At 50.6% G+C, this 26,755-nt stretch overlaps 1 protein-coding gene across 15 annotated transcripts in view; it reads left to right on the forward strand.

Moving 5' to 3' along the window:
* Positions 1 to 26,755, forward strand: part of CACNA1C (calcium voltage-gated channel subunit alpha1 C) — a 459,914-nt gene that overhangs the window by 323,770 nt on the left and 109,389 nt on the right. For 8 of the 15 annotated variants that reach the window (XM_061418389.1, XM_061418376.1, XM_061418373.1 and 5 more), the window contains exons 6-8: positions 11,163 to 11,321; positions 19,501 to 19,697; positions 25,929 to 26,032. In XM_061418389.1, the coding sequence (XP_061274373.1) occupies positions 11,163 to 11,321; positions 19,501 to 19,697; positions 25,929 to 26,032 (460 nt within the window). Of the gene's footprint in view, positions 1 to 11,162; positions 11,322 to 19,500; positions 19,698 to 25,567; positions 25,672 to 25,928; positions 26,033 to 26,755 lie in introns of all 15 variants that reach the window. The other 7 variants (XM_061418379.1, XM_061418380.1, XM_061418378.1 and 4 more) reach the window with 2 other exon arrangements.

Raw genomic sequence — 26,755 nt, forward strand, 5'->3', positions numbered from 1 at the left:
AAAGCTTTTACATTTGCCAACCTGTTTACCATTTCTGAGACTGTCTAATCCTTTCTGTAAATCTGCATTTCCTTCTGGTGTCATTTCCCGTCACTCTGAGGGACATGTCTATGGTATTTCTCTGAAAGAGGTCTGCTGCTGATGAATGATCTCAGTTTTCATTACCTGAAGGCGTCTTCAGCCCTTCCTCTTCTTGAAGAATATTTCCACTGGATATATAATTCTTGAGTTGACAGTTTTTTCTTTCATGTTAGAAATGTTGTTCCACTTTCTCTCGGTCTCAGTTTTCTCTGAGTCACTGATATTCTCACCATGGTTCCCTGTATATATTTTCTTCTTTCTTGACTGTTTCTAGATTTCTCTCTCCATCTTTGGTTTTCAGCACTGGACTGTGAAGCGCTTCACTGTATATAGAGTTGTCTGAGCAGCTCAGATTCATCCGTAAATTGGATGTTAACAAGTTTGGGAAGTTTTTGACCATTATTTCCGCAAATGTTTTCCCTCATTCCAATCTCATTCTCCTCTGTCTGTAACCCAAATTATACTTAAGTTTGGCCATTTTCTGTTATCTCATTGGTCTCTGATGCTTTGTTCAGTTTTCTTCAGTCTTTCTTTGTGTCCACAGGCTGAAATTTTTCTATCAATTGTTCTTCCAGTTTATTACTTTTTCCTCTTCTACTTCCGTCTTCATTAAGCCTATTTAACAAGTCACAGGGTCTCCATTTGGTTCCTTTTAATAGTTTCCATTTCTCTGTGAAATTCCCTCTCTGTTCTCTCTTTAGCACCATATACTCCTTTCATCCTCTTAATATATTGCCCTTTAACTCTTTAAACAGTCTTCAGTTTGTTCTAAAATCTTTGTCTGCTAAGTCCAACATCTGAGCAATCTCATTTTCAGTCCCCCTTGACTATTTTTTTTCTGGGTTATGTGTCACATTTTCCCATTTCTTTATGTGTCTGGTGGTTTTGTTCTGAATACTGGAATCATGAGTCATATGTTGTAAAGACCTGGGTTCATCCACCTTCCTAAGAGTGATGACCCCTCAGCAGACAGCTCAGTTACTGGCAGCCCTGCTGTGAACTTGTAGTTCTGCACTTGTTGGTCAATACCAAGCAAAAGCCCTGGCCCCTCACCTCCCAACTCATTTCCCCTTCAGATCTTGTCACAGTCGAGTGTGATCTTGCCAGGATGGGTCTGGAGGGCATCTGACTCCAGGGTACGGTTCTGGCTCCTAAGATGTGCCCTTTCTGATGTTTCAGTTGATTGCTCAGGGTCTTATGAGATATTAACTTGATTTTTCCACTCTGGCAGGGGCATGTACACACAGGGGACCCCTACACAAACTTCTGGGGCCCCAGTTTACCTTGCTGTCTCCTTTCTTCTGTCCCACCAGTGCTGCCCAGATTCTCAGACCAGTGGGACTGCAATAGTCTGTCTGCTTTTTCCACTGCAGTCAGGAAACTGTTCCCAGTCAGAGAACCAGAGCAATTACTGTTTTCACCTCTGAGTTTCCATTCTCTCAGGGATCACAAGCCTGAGTTACTTCGTGTCCACTTGAGAGAAACAGTTGCCTCTTATATTTTTGTCCAGTTTTTTTAATGATTATGGTGAAAGGGCTCGTCTGGTACCAGCTCCTCCTTTTGGAAATGGAAGTGCACTTGACTTTTAAACCATAAAATGAATAACAAGAATGTTATCATACATATTATCATATATATATATTATTATTATGTATTATTATCATACATATATATTATTATCATACATAACTAGAATGTAAATCATATATGTTATATAAGCTATATATTATTTCTGCTGTAATACTATATTATATTTACAAGGTATATATTAATTTATTTGTCACATATTTATTGAGGACTTACTGTATATATGCAACAGTAGTAGTTGAAGGAAGGAAAAGGTATTAGAATCTTTCTTAAGATATTTGGAAAATAACAACCCAGCAAAATTTAGAGCCAAAGACAGCTTTCTCATCCAATATCCTCATGTTAAAGACACTGAAACCTAGACCCAAGAAATTGACATGACTGTCAAGGTCACACAGCTATTAGTGGAGGAGAGAAGATAGCCTAGCATTTGTTTTCCAGTAAATTTGAAATCTCTAAAACAAAACCACTAAGCATATGTTTGGAGATTTTCCCCCTATAGAAAATCTGATCCATGCCAAGATCTCTATTGATTCATTAGTGATTTGAGCCAAATAGGAAACAAGTCAGTCTGGAATCCTAAGAACATACATAGAAAGGTTAATTCATGCTGTTAATTCATGACAACCGTAAGCTATCAGCAATAAACAGGCCTGGCTCTTTATTAAACTCCACATGAAGGAGAGCCAGGAAGAAGCTGTGGGTTGCCTGGTGCGATGGTGTTTGATGGGAGAAGAGTTAACGAGCTCTCCTCAGGGCTCCTTAGGGATCCATCCACCCCGATAACTCACAGTGAGTATACCTCACTTGCCACCAAAGTCTTGGAGACACTTTAATTTTCCTGAAACCCACATCTTCTACACCTTTCTGAGAGAAGGAGCAACCATAGCCCGACCGTGATTCCCCCCTCCCCTGTTTAATCCTGTTATCAGGCATATCACTCTGCATACAGCCAGTCCCTGGGAACTTCACTTGAAAATGCCCTGTCCAGGGTGCAGCACTAGGAGAATATGACTGTCAGAGACTTCCCAACCCTTTAGAATACATCCATATCAAAGATTTCCCCAGTGACCTGGTTCTGGGGTGGGGGGAGTAAGGAAACCTACAATGAGGGGACCTCCCCAGGGGGTTTCTTCCCGAGGAAGCACAGGTCAGTTTTGCTTTCTGAAGTGGCAGGTGGGGTCATTTGGATTAACTGTCCTGCTGGGGATAATTAGACATCACTGGGCAAAATAAATCTTCTCTTTTCTAAAACTTGGCAAAGATGCCTGACAAAAACAAATAGGAATCATGTCCAGAGAAAGATAACATCATCAAAGTTCTCCAGATTTTTTGAAAGATCAGTTTTGTAAAAATAGAGTCTAACCCACACTACAAAATAACTAGGTCCACAATAAGACAAGACAATGTGGATGAAAAGGAGCAGAAACTATGAACAATGGAAACAGACACACATGGGATCTGGATATTGGAATTATCAGATACTGACTTGAAAATAACCACATTTACTATATATGTCAAAGACAAGGTCAGTGATTTTCCAGAGAACCAGAAGATATGGAAATGAGCTGGATATAAGATTTAGAAATGAAGAATACAGTAGCAAATATGAAAATGCAGTGAAAGATTTGGCAGACTGAAAAAGGAATTACTGAATTGTGGTGAACTCAGAGGGAAATCTGGAGAGTAAAGCACAGAGAATCAAAAGAATGGAAAATACAGAGAATGTGAAAGGTTAGGGAATAAATACTGAATTTTACGATTTTTTTATTTTTTATATAATTTTGGATGAGCTGTTTCAAGAGTTTTTTTAATATTATTTTATTTTTTGCCCACTCACCCTGCAGCATGAAGGATCCTAGCTCCCCAGCCAGGGTTTGAACCCATGTCCCCTGCGTTGGGAGCATGGAGTCTTAACTGCTGAGCCACCAGAGAAGTCCCTGAAGTAGTTTTTTTCTGCATTTACTGATAGACTCAGGATTTTGTTTGCTAACGTGGAGAAGTATATTTTAACCTGTTATTGAAGTATAATGCAGTGGTTAACTTGATGGAGGAGGAGCTACTACCTGGAGGGGCATGATCGAGGCTTCATAGAACCGGCGATGTTCCATTCCTTGGTTGGAGTGACAGTTACGCGGCTTCATTTTGTGATAAATTGTACCTAGTAACATCTTCCTGTCTTATACGTTTCTATTTGTGTATCTCGCAATTTTTTCCCCAAATGTTTAAAACAGAAGAAAAAGTGCAGGCCCAGGCATCTGTCATTGGCCGGTGCCAAAAGAAGCCTGCCTCGTAGGTTTCCTGTAGCAGAGACAGTCATCACCCACAGGAAGGCAGCAACACGGGCAGCAGACCTTGATCCAGTCACTTCCCTTGGGTCAGCGTTGTCATGCGAGATCCACTTTTGAGGAGGATGTTGAGGCCCCGCGTGGGGCCACCACCTGCCTCGGCACACGGTCAGACTGTCATGAGGGGCATTGGCTGACGTTGCATGAACAGCAGCTGATAGTGGAGAGTTTGCAGTCCCGTCGGCTTGATTCTTTCATTTTAATTCTATTTTATTTCATTTGGGGTTGTGTGGGCTCTTCACTGGGGCATGTGGGATCTTGGTTCCCTAACCAGGGATTGAACCCACGTCCGCTGCATCACAAGGTGTGTTCTTGACCACTGGACAACCAGGGAAGTCCCCAGGGTGGCTTGGTTTTTAATTCCAGCTCCAGGTGTGTCGTCCTGGAAGAGTCATCACTGTTACCCAAGCCTCAGCTCATTTATCTTGCTCAAGACGGAGATTCAGCACTTAGCATGGTGCTCAGCACAAGCTGGGTCCTCAGGAAACTGGAGCTACTATTTCCATAGTCTCCATTTAGCCATATTTACTTTCTCCTAGTATCAGAATTTTTAAACTAGTTTTCCTTTGAGCTCCTCTTTCCAACTCATTTTGCCAATATAAACAATTCAACGTGAAGGTTGATATTTTAATTACTCTTATAGTTTGTAATTTATTAGGCAGCAGAGGACCTGCTATCCCTTTTCCAGGTCAAAACCCTCCTTTCGTGCTCACTGAAGCTCTTGTGGGATGCAAAAATTTATTAAGATGGAAAGGTTAAATTAAAAGTAAATGAAAATGTCTAATGAGTAAAGACATTTTAATAAGAACGTGCAAAAAAATAATGAAGCTAGAGACTGAAGGGAGCCATCCACGCAAGAGCTCTTCCTCCCTTCATCAGGCACCTTGAACCTCTGGGTGACAGGCTTAGCCCTTAACCCAGGAGAGAACTATTGCCTCCCTGGTTCTAAATCTATTTGCTTTTGAAAACCACTAACCGTAGTAGGCCATTAAAAATGTCCATTGCTTCATTAGCCAGCTGAAGGCACAAAACATGATCTGTGAGATTCCTCAGGGCTCCAGTTTCTAGCTGGTATAAACGTGTTGCTGTAGAGTAGGAATAAGGCCAGTCATCTCAACTTGATGGTGATGGTGATGAAGGTGACGATGATTATGATGGTGATGACAGTGACATTAAAGGTGATGGTGACTGGTGATGGTGGTGGTGATGGGGGTGATGGTGGTGGTGATGGGGGTGATGGTGGTGGTGGTGATGATGACAGTGGTGGTGATGATGACAGTGGTGGTGATGGTGCTGGTGATGGGGGTGATGATGGTGATGATGATGATGGTGATATTGAAGGTGATGATGGTGACAGTGATGATGATGGTGATGACAGTGACATTAAAGGTGATGATAACAGTGGTGACAATGGTGCTGGTGTTGGGGGTGATGATGGTGATGATGATGATGGTGATATTGAAGGTGATGATGGTGACAGTGATGATGATGGTGATGACAGTGACATTAAAGGTGATGATGACAGTGGTGATGATGGTGGTGGTGATGGTGCTGGTGATGGGGGTGATGATGGTGATGATGATGATGGTGATATTGAAGGTGATGATGGTGACAGTGATGATGATGGTGATGACAGTGACATTAAAGGAGATGATGGTGGTGGTGATGATGGTGGTATTGATGGGGGTGCTGATGGGGGTGATGATGGTGGTGATGATGATATAGGTGATGATGGTAATGATGGTAATGATGATGGTAATGATGATGATATTGAAGGTGATGACAGTGATGATGCTGATGATGTTGATCATGATGGTGATAATGGTGATGATGATATTAAAGGTGGTGATGACAGTGATGATGGTGATGATGTTGATCACGATGGTGATGATGGTGAGGATGAGGATGATGATGATGTTGTTTTTGATGACACAGATGATGGTCACAGCCACACATGCTAATAGGAACAAGCAGAGATGACATCGGATGTCTGTCGTCAGGAGGCCTTCCTTGGGTGCAGCCCAAATTGTTTTCTCTGACAGTGACTTCTGCTTCCTCACAATTCCAACAGAATTAGTAACTGGATTCCCAAATCTTCCAGAAATTTTTCTAAGAGTCAAAACAAAACCCAGGAGAGCATGAGGCTGGCAATGAGGGAGCTGGGGTTCCTGTACACTCAGGCAGGCCATCTTCCATGTGGGACATGCAGACCCCTCCATTGGACCCACCCAGTTGCCCACCCGACCAGGTCCTCTTCCCCTCTTGCTCAACCTCCAGCTCATGTGTCACTGCCCGAGGACGTTTCTTCCACCCTCTGGCCATCAAAGTGGGTGGGATCTTCATGACACCCTGTGTCTTCCTTGAAAGCACTTAAGTAGCTCATGATTCCATGTCAATTAAGTGGTTATTTGATCCATGTTTGGCTTCTTTATAAGCTCTCTGAGGGCGAGGCCTCCAGGCCTCATACTGATCACCTGCCCCCATCCCTGGGGCAGCAGGTGGCCCATGGAACATAGTTCAACAAATGACTTTGAGTGAAAACAAAGGCATTGGGTGTGGTGACCCCAGAGTCCTCCCATTCCAGACAACTGTGGTCCATCCGTGAGAAGCTTGTACCCACCACCCAGTGCTAAGCCCAGACCTCCCCCTGTTCAGTGATCCTCAGCATCACTCCCTGTGGAGTTGCAATCAGGTCTCCTGGTCGTTTCTGTTGCTTTCCCACAGGTTGGTAGGAACCGTTGAATCTGAATAGTTGGGGCGTGAATGTGCCTTTGTAGCTGCCAGCCAAGAAGCTCTAGGTCCACTCTGAACAATGAAATCCAACAATATCAGCAGAGACCTCTGAGTTGGGGTCTTCAGTGGTTTCTCCCCGCCACCCGCCCCTTTATGCCAGGTGACCTGGATCTGCTTCAGACACACCTGCACGTGCGGTTCGGCCCTCAGGTCTCACAGTCCTCTTTTCTGGGATCCAACTCATGGAGTCATTGCCACCCCGCCCCCACAACCTGCCGTCACCCCCAGGGCCCTCACAAACCATCTCCTCACTGGAGTGTGGCTGGATGAAAGGATCCTGACCTGATGAATCAAAAGAGCCACTCTGCCCTTGCCACGCATCATCTGGGCCAAGCATCACCTATAGCCAACACCTCCAGGCCAGTGTCAACATGGTCTTGAAGGAAGATGCCGGGGCTGGTTTCCATAATCGACGGTTCCTCTCAATCTTCTAAGGGAAAACACCATGCTTTGCGTACTCAGACCCTCTACCTCTTCCCTTCCCCTGGAAGTCTGAAGTTGTCCTCAGCAGGAAGGCAGACAGTGGTCTGGGCCTCACGGCAGCGTGGAGGGAGAAAAGGAAAGGCAGTGCATGCAGCTCAGCTTCTTCTCCATCCTCACCTGATTGCAGCATCCAGCGAAGCTGCTCCTTTGAGTCCCATCTCCCTGGAAAGCTTGCGGCTGGGCTTCCTGGAGTGGGGATGGGGGTGGGCAGGTCATCCCTCACGAGGAGGCCACCCACATGAGCTGCAGATGAGACTGGACTCCCAGGTTGTACACTGTGTGCCAGATGGAGCTGTCTGCTCCATGTTCCTGCTGTCACCCTAAGTCCACCTGTGTTTGTCAGGTCTCACGTCCTTATTTGGGGCCAAGAGCACATACTCACCATGGGCGTGGCCCTTAGTGATCTCGTGTGATCGTGTCCACGGGGCCCTTAGTGGTGTCCTGTCCTCGAGGTGCTTCCAGGCTCGTCTGGATCCATGCCTCCTCAGGGACCCTGTTCATTGTCCCATCTGAGGAAAGCACTGGGGTGCAGAGATGTCGCTGAGTTCTCCAGGTTGGATTGGGAGCAGGAGGAGCCTGTTGCGGGGATAGCTATGAGCCGGTTCCTAGGAGAAGCTGTTGAGACTTAGGTCTTGACAGCCAGTTATGTGCGGGGTTGCTGCAGAGAGTGGCGCTGAGAGAGGGGCCCTGGTAACACCTGTACACCCCTTCTTGGCTGCTGCCAGCAGTGGGTGGACAGGGGCTCGAAGCCTTCGCTAGACTGGCCTCAGAGGCAGTGGGGCCCCCTGGAAGCAGGGCGAGTCCCTGCCTTCCCAGAGCATGTCACGAGTGTGTGCTATTGCTTCACCGATGCGGGTCTTTGACACTGAGGGGCAGGGCCAGGGCACATGGAGGCACTGGGCACAGTCGTGCAGCCCCAGCCTGGAGTCAGGCCACCAGCACTGAGCCCTGTGCCGCTCCACCAGCTGTGATACCTAACCTCTCTGGAACTCACTCTTCTCCTCTGTAAGGTAGTTACTGACAGTACCTACTTCCCTGGTTGTGCCAGGGGGGTTGGGGTCATCTTCCTGCCCCAGCAAGTCTTCATGCCACGTCGATGAGGGCTGGGGGCTTCAGTGCCCTGGAGTCACTCTTCATCCACTGGCTGAATCCCCACCAAGGCTCCTCCTCCATGAGCTCATCCAGTCACTGCTTGCATCCCTCGGGGATGGGAGGCTCACTGCCTCTCAGAGCATCCTGCTTCGCCTTAGGTCTGTTTCTTGGACAGTCTGTTTGTGTTGAACCTGAATCTTCCTGGTTTGCCCTGGCTCCAGTCCTGTGGTCATGCTGAATGCCACCACTGTCCTTCAAAATAGCAGGTTAAGTCCTATGAAGGTCATTGACAGCCCCCTCTGTGCCTGTGTGCTTCCCACTCCACGGGTCTCGTCTTTTCCCGATGACACCCCTCGGTGTCTCTGGAAGATATGTGAATGAACGGCATGACTTCTCATAGCAGCCTGTGCACTGAGTCCCTGCTACATGCCGAGGGGCACAGATGAGAGGACAGGCGGCTGGGACTGTGCATCAGGCAGGGAGCAGCATCCACGGGGGGAAGGACACTTGCAGACATGGGGAGGCTGCAGCTGGAGAGTGCGTTGTGGGCCGGAGTCAGGGGCCATCACCTGGAGAACGTGGGTGGCAGCGCATCAGAAGACTGGACACTGTGCGCTTGTGCTTTGGAACGAGCATCCCAGCTGCGACGTGGAGACAGCGAGCTGAGTGACCGACCCAGCGGCCACAGTGTCCAGTAATGCACTCCAAGAGGCTGGGAGTGCCTCCCTCCCGGGGTGGGACCACGGATGAGTTCTTTTTTAATCCCCCTTCCTCGTGTTTTCTCATTTCTCTATAATAAGCATTTCCCATCTCCTTCATGATGAACATGGATTATTTATGTAGTAACAGTTACTTACACTTTCTAAAGTCCTGCAAAAGCGAACTGGCAGGACTTGGTATGGTTGGAGGCCCAGGTCTGATCTTGGTGCTTGGGGAAGGAGGTGCCCACCACTCTGACAGGGATGGGTGGGAGCAAAGCATCGGTCAGGAATTCTATAGCTCCGATGGTGGCCGGAAACACAGGCATGACTTCCTCTGGGCATCTTCACAGCCAGGCCTGCAGGCCCTGGGGGCTCGCCTGTCCATTTGAAGAGCTCCCTGTGCCAGACTCGGTGACAGCAAAGCCCCTAGAGCTTGGTGATGGCAGCAGCAGCCTGCACTTGGCTGTCTCAGGCCACATGTGCTCAGCATCGAGCAAAGTCTCAGCGATAAAGGGCCAGGAGAGTCCACAAGTCCCCATGTTCACAAAACTCAGCCCAACATGGGAGGCGGGTATCAATGTTTAAAAGCCACTTAATGAACAATGCAAATGGAGACTCAGCTCTGAAGGAAAGGAGTGGTTTCCAACAAGACCTAGAAGAAAGGGGGTGGGCCTTGGGCCGAGAGCAGAAGGATAAGCTGAGGGAGTTACGGAAAAGCGTCCAGGCTGAGCGAACAGTGCAGACGATGGGGCGGGAGGAAAGATGGCAGGTCTGAGTCTGAAAGAAGCACTGTTGGATCAGGAGTCCAGAGAGGGAGGGGCCTTGGAAGGCAGGAGGACCCTCCCCATCCTGTGTCCCCCTCTTCTCTGCCACGTTCCCTTCGTGGCCTGGACAGCCTCCTCTAGGGATGCCCCCAGCAGTCACCCTGAAAGCCAGCGTGCAGCTCGGCTGTCAGCTTCCTCCGAGGCTCTGCACACCTGGCCGCAGTGTGTACAATCTGCTAATTAACAGAATCCCTTGGATCAGAAAACATCATGTTCTACGGGAAGGCTGCGAAGCCCTCTCATTAATTCGCAGGTGAAATTATTCTGGCTTTTCTCTTGCTTTGCTTCCTCTCCCCAGCTCGCTAATGGCTGGGGTGAGTCCTCCCAATTAGACTTGTGAACCCCTCTTCTCCAGGTCATGAAGCCTCAGGGACCCCCTCAGGGCACAGGGAGGGAGTGCCCAGCCTTCGGGCACCAGCGCCAAGGGCAGTGGGGGCAGAGGGGTGACACCCCCAGTGCAGGAGAGGAGGAAGTTTATTCCTGGCTGGTGGATGGGTCTGAGACTAAGTGCCCTGTGGGGGATGACTCAGAGGTGGGGGTCCTAGCATCTGTGTGACCCTCCACACAAACAGCCTGGACAAGAGGCAGGGAGCCAGCCCTTCCCCCACTTCTGTCCTGGATGTGGAGATGGTGTCCCCCTGTTGACAGAAGGCCTCCTGGCACCTGGAGGAGGTCTGGGGGGCTTGCCGGCAACCACATTTACAAATGAACATGTGCAGCCTCTTCTCTGAACGAGGAATATTCGGGGATGATTTTACGGTTCAGCTTATAAGCAAGGGGTCCTTCTTCCTGTAAGACAGCAGCATAGGCCTGAAACCCCTGGGCGCTGACAAGACCTGTTGTGAAAGAAGCTTTTTACTTACTCTTTTTTCCCTGGAAGGATCAGGGGACTTCAGAACCCATTTGTTGAGGTGACGCATGCAAACCAGAACTCCCCCTCTAACCACGCTGAAATGCGCCAAGACAACTCCACCTCTGTCACTAGGATCACTCTCCTCCTCCCCAGCTGAGAGGCCCTTAGAAGGACAGGGTCTGCCCGTCCCGCCCTTTGGACATGGCTCCCGGGGAGGTTTGTAGTCAGGCCCACCTGGATCCACTCCCGCACCCCATCCAGGTGTCACTCTGACTGTGCAACCTGGAGCCTCGGTTTCCTCACCTGAAACTGGGCGGCGAGACTCTCACGGGAGGTGAGGCTGAGCAAATGGCCTGAGCTGCGGGCAGCGGGGTTGACAGCAGGAGCTTTGTCGTTGCAGGTCTCCAGGTGGTCTTGAATTCCATCATCAAGGCCATGGTGCCCCTGCTGCACATCGCCCTGCTCGTGCTGTTCGTCATCATCATCTATGCCATCATCGGCCTGGAGCTCTTCATGGGCAAGATGCATAAGACCTGCTACAACCAGGAGGGCATTGCAGGTAAGGCAGGAGCCATCCTTCCCGGCCGCTGGGGAGCCTTGCCTTCCGGCATCCGCATTTCCTCTGCCAAGAGAGGCAGGAATTTTATTTTATCTCTAGGGTCTAACGTCTGTGTTTACTAAAATGAGTCTTTGTTAAAATAGCTAAACATAAGCTTTGTCCAGCTCTGCTGTGTGTGTGTGTGTGTGTGTGTGTGAGTCACTTCAGTCGTGTCCAATTCTTTGAGAACCCATGGACTGAAGCCCGCCAGGCTCCTCTATCCGTGGAATTCTCCAGGCAAGAACACTGGAGTGAATAACCATTTCCTTTTCCAAGGCATCTTTCCGACCCTGGGATCGAACCCATGTCTCCTGCATTGCAGGCAGATTCTTATCCATCTGAGCCACCAGGGAAGCCCTGTCTGGCACTGATAAGCACTCTCTAAACAAGGTGCTTAGCCAACGCTGAATTTGTTAAGAATCAGAGCTTAGCTGGTGACTCTGTGTCCCCTCGTGTGGCTTATCATCAACGGTGCCCCTGGGAGGAAGCCCCGCTCAGCCAGTAGGCTCACAGCCGTGCGTCCTTCTCACCTCTAGGGTGGCCTGGCTCCTCTGCCTCAGTGTTTCTGCCTCCCGTCCGGGGGCCCCCAGTCCAGGTGAGGAAGACGGCCTGTGACAAAACTCCTTTCCTCCGGGAGGTGTGGCTCTCCACGTCCCTCCCCTAAGCCAGTGCATTTAACGAGCCATTCTGCTCACTGAGTTCCCCCCTGGTAGGACTTGAGTTTGGGCTGGACAGACACCCCACAGACTGTGGTCTTTAGCTCCTAACATCTCAGCTGGACTTAAAAAAAAAAATTTTAAATAGAAATTGACAAGGCTTTTAAACAGACAAAGTAGTTTAGCACAAAAAGCTTATTTAAAACAATATACTCCGCAAAGGAGTGAGCCGTGTTCAATATATGTGACTTTTTTCAAACAAGATCTTTAGTCTTAGTTTTTTGGCGTCTTGGAGAAGAAAGGGGAACATCCTCTGAAGCCTTGAAGGACCCTCTGTCCACTCCATGTCCATCACTTCTCACTCCCTTCGACCCAGGCAGTAAACTAAACCCAAGCCCCTTGTCCTGGGGTGTGGAGGAGACATTCAGTGGAGAGAGTGACATGAATTATTCAGAAACCAAAGCAGACCACCTGACCTGTGTGGTCTGGTCAGCTTGGACCCCTGATCTGTGTGGTCTGGTTCGGCTTGGACCCCTGATCTATGTGGTCTTGCTAAGTCGCTTCAGTCATGTCCGACTCTGTGTGACCCCATAGACAGCAGCCCATGAGGCTGCCCCGTCCCTGGGATTTTCCAGGCAAGAGTGCTGGAGTGGGGTGCCATTGCCTTCTCCGCTATGTGGTCTAGTTTGACTTAATAGATCAACTGGGTCTTTGTACCTGCCACCGTTGAAACAAAACCCCCAAACTGTGTCAGAGATTCACACAATTGTTTTAACTTTCTTGATGGTGAGTCTAAGAGGAGACCGTTTTTTCACTGTAGAGAGCATTTCTTGGGTCATAATTATATAAAATAAACTGTCATTTAAAAAAAAAAAAAGCTCTTTTAAAATGGAAGGAATTGGGTCTTGACTTTAGCTAAAATTCTGAGATTTTCAGCCTTGCTTAAAGAAATACCCAATATCACAGTGAGGAATGTTCTCCCCCTTTAATTCAAAGCCTTCTTTTTTGGGGGCTCCATCTGTAGCTGCCCTGAACCAATACATTTACACTGACTGTGCAGCTTCCTTAGGGCTCATCCTAAGACCTGCCTGAGAGCGAGTGTAGGACATACAACGTTCATGCCATCATATTAAAATGGTCATGACCTGTCTGACCCAGACTTCTCAGGCCGGCGTAGGGATGTCAGGTTTAGAAGACCCCATCAACTGGGCGATGGGCCATGATTGGGCTCACCTGAGCACCAAGGGGGCAGGAGCATGGTTAGATTCCCATTGAGCAACCCGATCCCACGTGGCTGTGCTCCCTGAGCTGAGACACTCATACACAGCCCCACCTCGAGGAGGCTTCTGCCCCGAACGATGGGGAGCAGCCAAGGCTGGTTTCCCGCAGGTGGCAAGATCCTGTGGGGCTGCGCCAGCACCGCCTGGAAGCCTCTGACTTTGTGGTCAGGCCGTCAGTGGTCTCAAATGGCCAGTAAATGGTGGGTGTGTTGGCCCAGCCCACGGGGCTCCTCTGTGCTGGATGGGACGGCCGTAGGCCTGACGAGCCCTCCAGTGGACCCTCTGTTCTCAGGGGACGGCAGGACTGGCCTGGCCAGTGGATGGCCAGTCTGGAAACACACTGCTGTCCATCCCTGAGGGTAAACAGACCAGGAAATGTGCCTGCTTCCTCCCAGAAAATGCCCAGATTATTTATCTAATGTTTTATCTCCCCTGCCATCAGGTTCAGAAGAGAATCAGTCCCCACTGCAGAAATACAGTCAGCCAGGGAGCCCAAGGACAGACCCCAGGGACATGCTCCCAAGGGAAGAGCCCTGCCAGCCACACAGGAAGGGGACCTCATTGTGCGTGGAGCCAGCCCCCCATTGGGGAGGGCGCCCAGGACACTGGCTGCAGAGCCAATTCACCCAGTGCCCTGCACCTAATCCTGGGCTGGTCCAGGGACCCTCATCCCACAGTGGTGGGGGCTCCTTCCACCCACTCGGTGACCAGCGCTGACAAGGAGGGACACATACGGGAACCCAGACACACTCAGCACAGCCAGAGGGGGGAGGGCCCAAGCCCGCAACCTTTGACCCCCGAGGGGGGAGGGCCCAAGCCTGCAACCTCTGACCCCCGAGGGGGGAGGGCCCAAGCCGGCAACCTCTGACCCCAGTCCCCCTTTGCTTTGGAGACACTGGCATCACCTTTGGAAGGGGTGTCTTTTTTTAATTTTAGACTTTGGGTTGAATTCCTGAATTTCTCTGCAAATTGAGATTATGCTAAAGTGCCTGAGTGTCCTTATCTTGGTTTTCTTTTTTTTTTTTAAGTATTTATTTATTTATTTAAAGTATTTATTTATTTGACTGAGCCAGGTCTTAGTTGCAGCATGTGGGATCTAGTTCCCTGGCCAGGGAATGAACCTGGGCCCCCTGCTTGGGAGCTGAGAGTCTTAGCCACTGGACCACCAGGGAAGACCCTGTCTTGGTTTTCTTAAGGGATTTTACATCCAGTGATTTTTTTACACTTGAGACAGCTTTGTGAGCGTGTAGACGTGAGGAAACCTTGGGTGTCGAATCCACACCAGAAAGCTCTGGGCTGCCGGTGGACTGCTGTTCCGCCCCTGGGCTGCCCCTTCCAGTCCCTGAAGACGCAGCCTTTGGAGACACGCGTTCCCTGATTCTGGAGGCATCTGCAAGGCGCCTTCCTTGTTCCTCAACAGACACATCACCATATGTCCATCCTTTTTGTCTCTGGTTGTCCCATCTGTTTAGTGGCGCTCGAGCCAGGTCACTCTGAATCGCTCTCCCAAGCGCAATAATTACCCCTGAGACTGGAAGAGAGCTGGTTGGCCGAAACCCAGACATGAAATCACTTTCTCTCTATTCACTCCTCAGATTTGGAGCCTCAGAAAGTAACTGGTTTTGTCTTTGGTCATTTCTCCCTGGAGCCCCTTGATGGCGTTCTCCCAGAGTCCCTGCTCCTGATGGTGTTAACCACACTTCCAAAATCTCTCTCATCGTCAGCTCTATTCTTGTGCCACAGACTTAATTTGGAACTTTCCAGAATGACCCCTCCTCTCTCACTTCTGCTTTGAAGTGGGGAGCCCACATGGCTTCAGCTCTTTCTCCAACCTCACGCTCCCACCTTCCTCTCTGGGAATTCACGGCTCTGCAGAAAACCCAACACATCTTCATGTTTAGATTAATTTCCCCTCACCCTCCAGGGCACGTTGCCAGGCCCTGCTGATCTGTGTGTGTTCACATTTTCCAAGTGTTCCCTTTAGCGCTTTTTATAGACACCTATTTTTACCAGATTGTTATTGCTCCTTAATTGTTCTCGAATCTTTTTTTTTTATTATTGTTCAAGACCGATTCAGGATAGCAGAGAGGCACTTGATCCTGCAGACCAACCTTCTGATTTATTTATTAATCATTTATTAATGAGATTGGTCCTCTCTCGTTTATTAATGAGATTGCATCGCCTGGACGCTGTTTTCTTTCTTAATGAGATTGCGTCCCCTGGATGCTGTTTTCTTTCCAGCATCCATTTATAAAGCCCCGAGAGCCGTGCTCCTCCCTTGAGGACACTCGGAACCCACTCTAGCAGCCTTCACCTTTTCCTCATTTCAGTTCTGAGGAATTGGAATGCAAGGAAAGCTGTCAGATCAGGGGTCCTAGTGCAAAGATTAGCAGCATCTTTACTGCACTAGAGAGCAAGACCCGAGAAAAAGAAACCCAAGTTTCCGCCTGTGGTGTTCACCTGCTCTTTTGTCTTATCTTTCATCTTCCCAGCCCTTTTGTCACAGTGACTGAACACGTTATCTCCCAGAAAGCCATCACTAGACCAGTGGACCCAATAAAATTTACGATCTGTTTGGTTCCTGGGTTTCCAGTCCACTTACTCTCAATTTCTAGGTGCTTGTCATCCACTTTCTTATGTATTCCTTAGGTCTGAGGCTCACTTTTCAGGTTCCACCCTCTTACAGCCTCCCATTACTTAACCTGACATCCAAATTTGCAAAGACTTCAAAAGTTCAGAAGTCACCAAAACAGACCGAAGTTCCTTTCCATGAAGGGGGTCTCCTGGGGGCCAGACCCCAGGGTAGGAAATGGTGCAGACTGTCGTCCCCTATATGATTCAGGGACCAGGGATCCCCTGGGTCGTTGCACACACACCTGACCTGGAGCACCAGGCCTGGAACAAGCCAGGAAGCTGCTCTGCTCACAGCGACCCCAGCCTGTGGAAGCTGGCCAGCCAGCTGTCCATCAGTGGGCAAGCAGATAAACCCACAGTGACCTGTACATCCGTGGAAAGGAACAGACCATGAAACAATGATGCCTCATGAAAAAATATGGACCCAAAGCCACCTAGTGTGATTCCTTCTACAGGAAATTGCAAGGCAGGCAGATCCGTAGACAGACGGCAGGTGTGACTGCCGGGGGCTGACTGCAGACGGGGCTCGGAAATTTGGGGTGGTGGAAGCATTTCCAAATGGGTTGTGGTAATGGCTGGATGGCTCTATAAATTTACTAAAAATAACTGAGCTGTCCATGCTCACTGATGACTTGTCCGGCATGTAAATTATGTTTCAATGAAGCTGTTGAAAAGAGAGAGAAAGGCAAAAAGCCAAGACGACACAGGCCAGCGTGTGTCTCCAACCGCACAGCTCAATTCACACCCCAAAGGGTCACCCTCAGTGAAGACTTAGGATTAGTATTCCTCTGCTGTCATCCTCTGGGGAGTGAAAAGCTGTAATATGAAGCCACAGCCTGAGAAGCAGCCCAGCAGCCAATAGCCTCGACATGGAAGTCCTCGCCCCCAATTACTTGGATTTGCCAGAAACCAGAGAGGACCCTGGTGGCCTGGAGTCTCCGAATGAAGGACGATGAGCAAACTTTCTCTCTGGGGGCACATCCTCGCTGCCATTTGAGTTGTTTGCTAGAACAAAGGTCCGTTCTGTCTATCCCTGTTTCTTTCTACAAGCCCAAGACGATAACCTTAATTTCTCAGAGTTCTGCAAATTCCACGCCATTACCTCTTGCAACTGGGACCAAGACTCTCAGTATTTTACCAAAATGGAAATTCTCAGCTCAGCCAAGTCTAGTTCAATCCACCAATGACCTCTGCATGAAAAATAGCCTAACTCACTGATTTCCTGGCACCTCTTCCTAGAGCATGGAATTAGCCTGAGCACAGCCTGCAGCCATGGGACATGGTAAGCTGTTTCCTGGAAACGCCAAGAGGGCTCCATACTGGGGAGCATTCTTCCCATCCCCCATGGCCACTCTGTCCTGAGTAGAGGTCCAGGCGGTTTTTCTCTCCTGAAGACACAGGAGAAAAGGGCAGGAGGCAAGATTCCACGTGTCATGACCACGAAAAATACTGCAGTGGTGGTGTTCCCTGGGGCTGGGATAATGCTCTGTGAAAGTGAAAGTGAAGTCACTCAGTCGTGTCCGACTCTTTTCGACCCCATGGACTATAGCCTACCAGGCTCCTCAGTCCATGAAATTTTCCAGGCAAGAGTACTGGAGTGGGTTGCCATTTCCTTCTCCAGGGGATCTTCCCAAACCAGGGATCAAACCCGGGTCTCCCTCACTGCAGGCAGACGCTTTACCATCTGAGCCACCAGGGAAGCATAATGCTCTGTAGGGGTTACTTTTTGCCTTCAGAATTTGTTCTCCATCCTTCATCAAGAAGGCATCCTCTGCTGTAGAGTGACCTGCATCCCTGGTGAAGCAGCATGTTACATGCTACATGGACCTGTGGAGAGTCAGAAAGTGTCACTGGGCAGGATCTCTGGCCAATTACATGAAAGAACCTTCCCATCCCATCCCCCATACTGAGGGATCCTGAAAAAATTATAATTGAAAAAGACACATGTACCCCAAAGTTCATTGCTGCACTATTTACGATAGCTAGATCATGGAAGAAATCTAGATGTCCATCAACAGATGAATAAATAAAGCAGCTGTGGTACATTTATACAATGGAATATTATTCAACCATAAAATGGAATGCACTTGAGTCAGTTCTAATGAGGTGGATGAACCTAGAGCTAATTCTACAGAGTGAAGTCAGAAAGAGGAAGACAAATATCATATATTAACATATATCTATATGGGATCTATAAAGATGGCTCCAATGAACCTATTTGCAGGGCAGCTGTGGAAATGCCGACATAGAGACAGACTTGTGGATACAGGGGAGGAAGGAGAGGGCAGGACAAATGGAGAGAGTAGCATGTAAACATAGACACTGCTGCTGCTAAGTCGCTTCAGTCGTGTCCGACTCTGTGCGACCCCATAGACAGCAGCCCACCAGGCTTCCCCGTCCCTGGGATTCTCTAGGCAAGAACACTGGAGTGGGTTGCCATTTCCTTCTCCAATGCATGAGACTAGCATATGTAAAATAGATGGCCTGTGGGAATTTGCTGTGTGACACAGGGAGCTCAAACTGGGGCTATGACAACTTAGAGTGGTGGTATGGGGTGGCCGGTGGGAGGGAGGTTCAAGAGGGAGGGGACATACGTATGCCTATGGCTGATTCATCTTGATATATGGCAGAAAACAATACAATATTTTAAAGCAATTATCCTTCAATTAAAAATAAATAAAATTTTTTAAAAACATACTGGGCAGGTGGGATGAATTGGGAAATTGGGAATGATTGACATGTACACTATTACTACTATGTATATAATAGATAACTAATGAGAACTTAGTGCTCTGTGGTGATGTTTATGGGAAGGAATCCCAAAAAGGTATGTATGTATACCTATGGCTGACTGGAGAAGGAAATGGCAGCCCACTCCAGTGTTCTTGCCTGGAGAATCCCAGGGACGGGGAAGCCTGGTGGGCTGCTGTCTATGGGGTCGCACAGAGTCGGATACGACTGAAGCGACTTAGCAGTAGCAACATAGCTCATTCACTTTGCTGAACAGCAGAAATTAACATAGCAGTGTAAAGCAACTATACCCTAATAAAAATTGTTGGGTTGGCCAAAAATTTCCATAATATCCTACTGGAAAACCTGAGCGATCTTTCTGGTCTACCCAATAATTTTTTGAAAAAACCCACAATGCCCTCACCCTAAACTCTGGCATTCCCACAGAAATGTCTGCAGATACTTGAGCACGAAAAACAGAAGTTAAGGCCTCCCCTCTGCGTTCCAGGATGCTTTTGGTCAGAGTGGTAGCCTCATAGTCGTGTCTTTCTTGGCCATTTGACGGGCAGCCTCGCCTCTGTCTTTGAAGTCAGTACAGGTTAAATACAGTTTTACAACACTCAGCTGAAAGCACTGAGCTTCTGGATTGACGACAGCCTGGATGACACCTAGTGCTGCGTGTGTTCGCTTGTGTATGGGGCGCTGCTGTGACTGTGCTCTGCACTGTTGCTGCTGGGTCCTTTGCCATCCCACCCACTGATGTTCTAACTTCTCTCTTCTTTCTCTGCCCATCCCTTTCCCCCACCCCTGCCTCCTTATCTCTTCCCCTGGTCACTTGAGATGTCCCAGCAGAAGACGACCCCTCGCCCTGTGCCCTGGAGACAGGCCACGGGCGGCAGTGCCAGAATGGCACGGTGTGCAAACCAGGCTGGGATGGACCCAAGCACGGCATCACCAATTTCGACAACTTCGCCTTCGCCATGCTGACTGTGTTCCAGTGCATCACCATGGAGGGCTGGACCGACGTCCTCTACTGGGTACGTGCCGGGGCGGGCGGGGCGGGGAGCATCCGCCTTCCAGGGACGTGCAGTCACACGCACACCGGGAGGAGTGAGGACCTTGATTTCTTCCAGGTCTTGCCTGAGAAACAAAGCCCATGAGCCTCTCTCTGCTCACCAGCCCAAGAGAAGTGTCACCGATCATTTGTCCTCCACAGTGGGAAGCGCTGGCACACAGCCCAGCGGGGCTACGGCCGACCTGACACAAGCGTCCTCTTGTAGGGCTTCTCCCGCCCCGTGCGTGTCCTGCCCGTGTCCCCGAGGGAGCGGGAGGGTACACGTTCAATTTCTAGGGCTAAAGAGAAAACTCAGGCCTGGTCTTCAAAGAGGAAAACATTTTTATTGAATTGTGCAGCATCACAGCATTCTATTGTGTTTTACTTCTCATGTTGATCTTCCCTCGTTATATCATATAGTCCATCAGACAAACGCATAGCCAGCCTCTTCACTCCTGACAGAACGCTCTGCTGGTCATGTGATGTGTATTTAGAAATGCCACTTCTCAAGTGCCAACCAATCAGCAGTAGATCTCCTTTTACCTTAAAGATGCCCTTTTATCAGCCAGCAGCCAACACGACTTTGCCAGCGTCCGAGCTGTCAAGGGGCAGGTTTTCGTGCAGCCTGCCCTACAGGCAAACACACCATATTTGATCTGTCTTCATTCTGGCAGTCAAGTCCATTATTTGTATTAAAAAAAAAAAACCCAGGAAATGTCATTCTTTGTAGGATCTCTTACTTCCACGTGAGAACTGATTTGCCAGAGCCTAGCACTGCACTCCAGCGTTTGGGCAGAAAATGCTTGTTGTCGGGCTTGAGAATACCATCGCGCCTAGAGTTTTGCAAATAATCAAGTGGATTTGGCTGCCCTGAAAACAGTCTAAGAGGCTGTTCGGGGAGGGAGGGATGCCAGGCTGCCAGGCTGGGAAGAACCAGAGCCAGTAGAGGTGTCCACCCCCGCCCCCAACCAGGAGGAGGAGTTCTGGAACCTCTCAGAGATGCTCTGCACACTGTGGGCATTGTGACTGCTAAACTGTTTTCAACAATTCAGAAGCCCTTTTCTCCCAGTTTCTGGGGGCAGACTGAGACCCTGCACTGCCGTGAAATGTGCGCCTCTCTTCATAGAACCAGTTTAAACTTGCCTGTGTGCCTTGAACCCCACCAATGATATTCAGTGTTCCCTGCTTGATAGGGGGTGCCTGGAATCCTGAGGATTCAGACACAATTACATCCAACTCAGGGCAGGGAAACTAGCTAGACTGCACTAACAGCGGTGGTGCTGTGGGAGCCCGGTAGAGTGGTCATGCAGCTTCACTCTCAGAAAGACACAGGTCTAATCGCCTCTCCCTCCAACTGAGATGAACACTGGCACACATCTCCCAGGCTCATACTCAGTAAGAACTTGGCTTTGAATGATTTGTGAGACAAAGGGAGATGAGCTTACTCTATCCGGGCAAGTTTAATTTCTTTTAACAAAGCAGATAGAATTCAGAAGTGGCCCTAGGGAGTCCTTCTACCTTGGGTGGGTCCCTCTGGCCAGCCAAAGACAGAGATGTCCTCTGCCAACGGGCATCACAGGACACGTGGTCGTGTGGGACTGGGCTCGGGGGCCTCACCATACGAGCTCCAAACCCAGGCCCTACGTTGCCATGGAAACACCTCCCATGGCATCAGATTGAGGGCAGGACGGCAGTGGGTGGGTGGGTGGGGGTGGGGGAATAGGTATAATTTACTTTGCTGATGGCCTGATGTATTTTTGTGATCCTCCTTCATCCCTCCCTCCTGCTTCCCACTCCCGAGCCAGATGTGGTCCAAGGAGGTACTGTCACAGTGACAGCCAGAGTGGGGGTTGAGAGGAGCTCGCCCAGCAACCAGCAATTTTCAACAGCTGTGTTGTGCCTTCCCCCTCTCCCCCATCCAGTGCGGGGAGGTGGTGATGAGCTTGGGCAGGGCATGGCAGTGTCAGAGGTGGGGACAGTCCCCAGCCCATGGGACAGCCTTCCCCTGACCTTCCCAGCACCTTCCTAAGTGACTGAGCTATGTGTGCATGTGTGTGTGTGTGCAGGCACACATGTGCATGTGCACACACACACACACACACACACACACACCCCTGAAGGCGAAAGGGAACCTCCTGGTAGGTATTTTGAGGGAGGCCCCTCCTAGCCCAGAGCGCCTGCCTGCTCGCTCTCTGCTTCTCTACTCTCTCTGGTTGCTCCTCCTTCCTCTCCTCAGGCTCCTTCTCCCAAAACCCACAGACTCTCACACCCCTCTTTGCTTTCCTATAAAACATGGAGCCCTTTAAGCAGGGAGGGGCCCGCTCCCCCACCCAGTGCAGCCGGGGGACAGACGCCAAGGGTCGGCCGGGGGACAGATGCTGAGGGTCCAGCCAGGTAACAGACTCCGAGGGTCCAGCTGGGGGACAGATGCGGAGGACCAGCCAGGGGACAGACACTGAGGGCCCAGCCCCAGCACCTGCAGGAGCTCCCAGAGGTCCCCATGCCCTGTGTCCATGGAGGGCGGGGTACAGGGCATCTGCAGGGAGGCATGAGTGTCCCCTGAGCCCCAAGCAGGGCTCCGAGCAGGATTTCGGGCACCTTGCACTTGAGGACTCTCAGTGCCTCAGCAACTGTCCATGAAGGGAACTCTGTTGACCTCTGCCCATGAGGCCCTCTGCCCGGGCCCCCAGACTCTGCTTCCCGTGTGACACAGAACAGCCATCTGGCCTGTGCCCTGGCCTCACCTCCTCCACCAGCACTCATCCCCCCTCCACTTCCTGACACCTCCTGTTTTCCCCAGTTGGTTTCTCCCTGACCAATTCTTCTGCTGATTTTTAAGAATTAAAGATTCAGCTTAAAACTAAAATCAAAAGGACTCCCTCATGAGAAATCACAAAAAGGAAAGATGTGTCTTTGGGAGCTTCTGCCTCAGTTTGGCTCCAGCAGGAATGAAAGCGTAAGGTTTTAACTTTGCATAAGTCAGTGGTCAGCTCCACACTCACACGTGTGGACATGCTGGGAGGACATTCCTCACACACATGCACGGACACACATACATGCACACACATACACACATACGCATGCATGTGCGTGCATACACATGCACACATATATGCACACACATGCACACATATACCCATAGATATGCACTCGCACACGCATACACATACGCACACGCATGTATACACACACACACACACGTGCACGTGCACACACATACATGTACGCACCACGGCCACTGATCTCTGGCCTCGGCGCTGCTGAAATATCCCTGGTTTATGAGGAAGGCCTTTTCCCTCCAAGCAGGTGGAATTGGGTGTTTGACCCTATCCTCTCCCGTTCCATCTCCACCTCTTCTCACTGCCTTAAAGGTGTCCAGCGAGCAGAGCTGGGGAGCTGAGCTCTACCAATGACCAGAGAGCCGCTCAGGGTGAAAAGTGGAGAAGAGTCTTCATCACCCAGAGACGGCACCTGGCTCTAACAGGGATCAGGTAGAGAAGGTGTCAGGGTCCCCAGTATGCCCAGCCCTGAACCCTGAGTCTGCCCTAGGTAAGGCATTACTGCTCAGCACCCACGCAGCTTTAAACAGAGAATCTGTTACCTAAACAATAAACTCCTGGTTTATAAACATATTAAGAAGGGGAATTCTCATCTCTCAAAGCTATAATTTGTTTACTTATTAGGTTTTGTTTTATTCATTTCACTGGCATTAGGCAAGTTCTTATTACTCAGTAATTCAATTGAACACACATTTAGTCAGCATTTACAGGGCCCCCAGGCCTGCACTCGAGGAGTTTGGGTCTAATTGGAGAGACGTGGACACAGAGAAATGTGGCTCCCACGCAGGATCCAGCGAGAGCAGGGAGGGCTTCCTGGAGGAGGCGGGGTTTCGCTGGCCCATCAGTTTCACTGAGTGGGGAGCAAGAGAGAAGGAAAAGCCAGCTTTGCACCAGTTTAGAGACTGGACAGAACCGTGCTCTGGGCTCCCCACACATCCAAGAACCAGCCCAGCCCTCTCTGGTCTCACCAAGCACCAGAGGCCCACCTGGGATAGCAAGGTCCACAGGCCTCCACTCCACGCCCCACTCAGTGGGGGTCCCGGCCGAGTCCCGGAGAAGCTGGTTTTGTCGGTCTCTGGGAGTGGTGGGCCTGCGGCAGATCCACACCATCTGGGCCTTCCTGGTGCCTGAGCAGGCACAGAGGGGCACGAGGGGTCAGGTGAGACGGTCCTCTGACTTGCTGCTCCCCCAGTGACCTGTGGGTGGACCCTGTGTCCCACAGACAAGGTGACACGGGTCAGAGTTTCATCTGGCCACCACCCTGGGCACTGGCTTTCAGGGCAGAGCCGACCCCGCCCTCTGATAACAATCCCCGTAATGCGCTATGATTTTAAAGGCTGCACCTCCTGCCTGCGATGGCAGGTGACAGCCTCCCATGCCCCTCAAACTGCCCAGCCCTTGGGGACCACAAGGCCTTGGATAGGGCACCAGACCCAAAAGGTCCCCTGGAGTGAGCTGGGGTGGAGAGAGGCCCCTGAAGATGGGGCTGGAGTCCACAGTCCTCCTCTGTTTCCTTCCGAGGGAAACGTGATGTTGGCTTTGAAGGTTCGAGGTGTGGTTCCCTCCAGGAATCAGATGTGGGAGGAGAGGAGGCGTGTGTTTCAGCAAAGCCTGGTTACTGGTGAGGTCCCGGCTGAGGGGCTGCAGGTGTTGGACACAGGAGGGCCTCTCTGCACGCCCGCCCGACAGGGGCTCAGGGAACCGCTGGCTTCAGAGTCTGAGCAGACCTGTCCTTTTTCACCTCTAAGTAAGGGTGTCAGCAATCTGGGTCATTCTTTAAAACATGGCTTTATTTATTCTTCTCTCCTGAATAGCTCCGCACGGACTGACTGAAGCCATCCGTCTCCTGCTCCCGCACTGCCCTACTTCAGGCCGCCCCAGAGCAGGGGGCCCAGAGCTAAGGTGGGGGTGCGAGGGGGTGCAGAGAGTCACAGCCTCTGTCCTGTCTAGCTTTGAAGGCTGGGCTGTGGACCAGCAGGTCTCAAGCCTAAGACACATCAGATGCGCCCGGGGCTCATGAGAAGCTGGGACATCAGGCGCCCCCAGTGTGGGTGCAGGGCCAAGGGGTGAGGTTCCAAACTAGTCCCCAGGTCCCCAGGGAGGGTGACACTGCTGGTCCTGGGGCCTCACCTGCAAAACCACCGATGCGGGTCATTCAGGAAGCCTGTGCCCCGAGGGATTTTGGAAACCCAGGGATGTGGACCTCCCACGGGGTCTCCGTTGGCCCATGTTTGCCAGAGCTGCTCCCTGAGCACCAACCCCGAACCACCGTCCTCCCGGCCCGTGGCCTCTGAAGCCAATGACACAGCGTGGTCATCAGCACTCATCCATCCAGGCCCCTGGGTCACTTCCTGAGGGAGGCGTCTCCCCATGTGACCCCAAAGCCTCCACACCAGCTTGTCTGCGAGAGCTGAAGCCAGGGTGCCGGCTGCAGTGACCACATAAACCCAAGTGAGCAGAAACCATCTCTTAGGGAAGAAAGCACTTTGGAGGTGACCCAGCTTCTTAGACGAGTGAACAGAAAATATTGGAAGGAAATTCTGTTCCCCCGAAAATAAAAGGGCAGAGACAGCCAGGCGAGATCCCCACTCGCCTCCAGGCAGAGCCGCCAAGGTCCTTCCCACTCAGGTCAAGGTCACAGGGTGTTAGAGTCAAGGTGGCGCTGGGCGACAGTGGTTTCCCCCAATCTCTGCTCCTCCCTCCCGGCCTCTGCTCCTCCCTCCTGGCCTCCCTGCCTCCTTGCTGTGAACTCACTCCTGCTTCTCTCTCTCCTCACTATCCTTGGTCTTTCCAGATGCAGGACGCTATGGGCTACGAGTTACCCTGGGTGTATTTTGTCAGTCTGGTCATCTTCGGATCCTTCTTCGTTCTAAATCTGGTTCTTGGTGTGTTGAGCGGGTAAGCTGAGTGTTTCTGTGTCCTCATCATGACGCAGCTGAGCAAGGCCTCAGGCCCCGTGTACCCGTCACCAGGCCCAGGAGAACAGAAACTGTCTCGCTTCAGCCACACATGCAGACCACTGGCTGGGCAGGCCGCTTGGCCTCTGGTGACCTGGAGGCCCCGGTCCCAGAGCCGTCCAGTGGCACCGGGCCCGGGGTGGCGGGCCGTGCTCGGCTGCTCCCTGAGCTACACTAACTCTGACCCCATTCTTCCAGGTCAATGATGCCGTGGGAAGGGACTGGCCCTGGATCTATTTTGTCACATTAATCATCATAGGTTCATTCTTTGTTCTTAACTTGGTTCTCGGTGTCCTTAGCGGGTAAGCAGGACCAAGCAAGAAGGTCTCGACTTTTCCATTTACCTCATTTTACTCTTTCTGCTCTTCCTGGCTCTATTCTTCTGGCTCTGATGAATCTGGGACATGGGCCAGCCCGGGAGCCTTAAAGTGAATGTCCTTGGCCTGGCTGGACAGAGGTCAGAGGCGCAGGGAGGAATCCCCCTGGTTTGGGCTGCAGTGAGAGGTACCCAGGCCCACCTGTCTGCTGCCAGCCCTACCCACACCAGGCTGGACTGTCCAGGTGGGCAGGACGCTTCTCCAGGGACCTCGGGGGCATCTGGGCCCCTTGGTTTGGCAGAGGAATTGGAGGAAGATTCGTGGGCCATCTACTCTGGCCCTCGTAGCAGCCTAGCAGATGGGCACCTGGGCCATCTGTCCAGCCTCCGTCCAGGATCACTGGCAGTGAGGACTCAGGCCCTCTTTACCCGTGCTGACTGGGCCAGGAGTTCAAGCTAAAATGCAAATAAACCAAACAGACCGAGATTCCCCTTCTCCTTGACTCTGATCGCAGCCTGGGCTGCCCCGTCTGTGTCCCTCTCGGAAAGGAAGAGCACTCAGCTGTTTAAAGTTCCCAATTACAGGAGGACAGAGGAGACCGAGCACGTTTTCCTTCAACTTTTTCTGCCCAGCTCCAATAGGAAGCCCTCCTAGTTTCAGCCTTGGTACAGATGAAGTTAAAAAGCGGTCGAGGCAGCAGGTGGGGGG

The sequence above is a fragment of the Bos javanicus genome, chromosome 5 (assembly GCF_032452875.1).
Source record: "Bos javanicus breed banteng chromosome 5, ARS-OSU_banteng_1.0, whole genome shotgun sequence".
Classification (NCBI taxonomy): domain Eukaryota; kingdom Metazoa; phylum Chordata; class Mammalia; order Artiodactyla; family Bovidae; genus Bos; species Bos javanicus.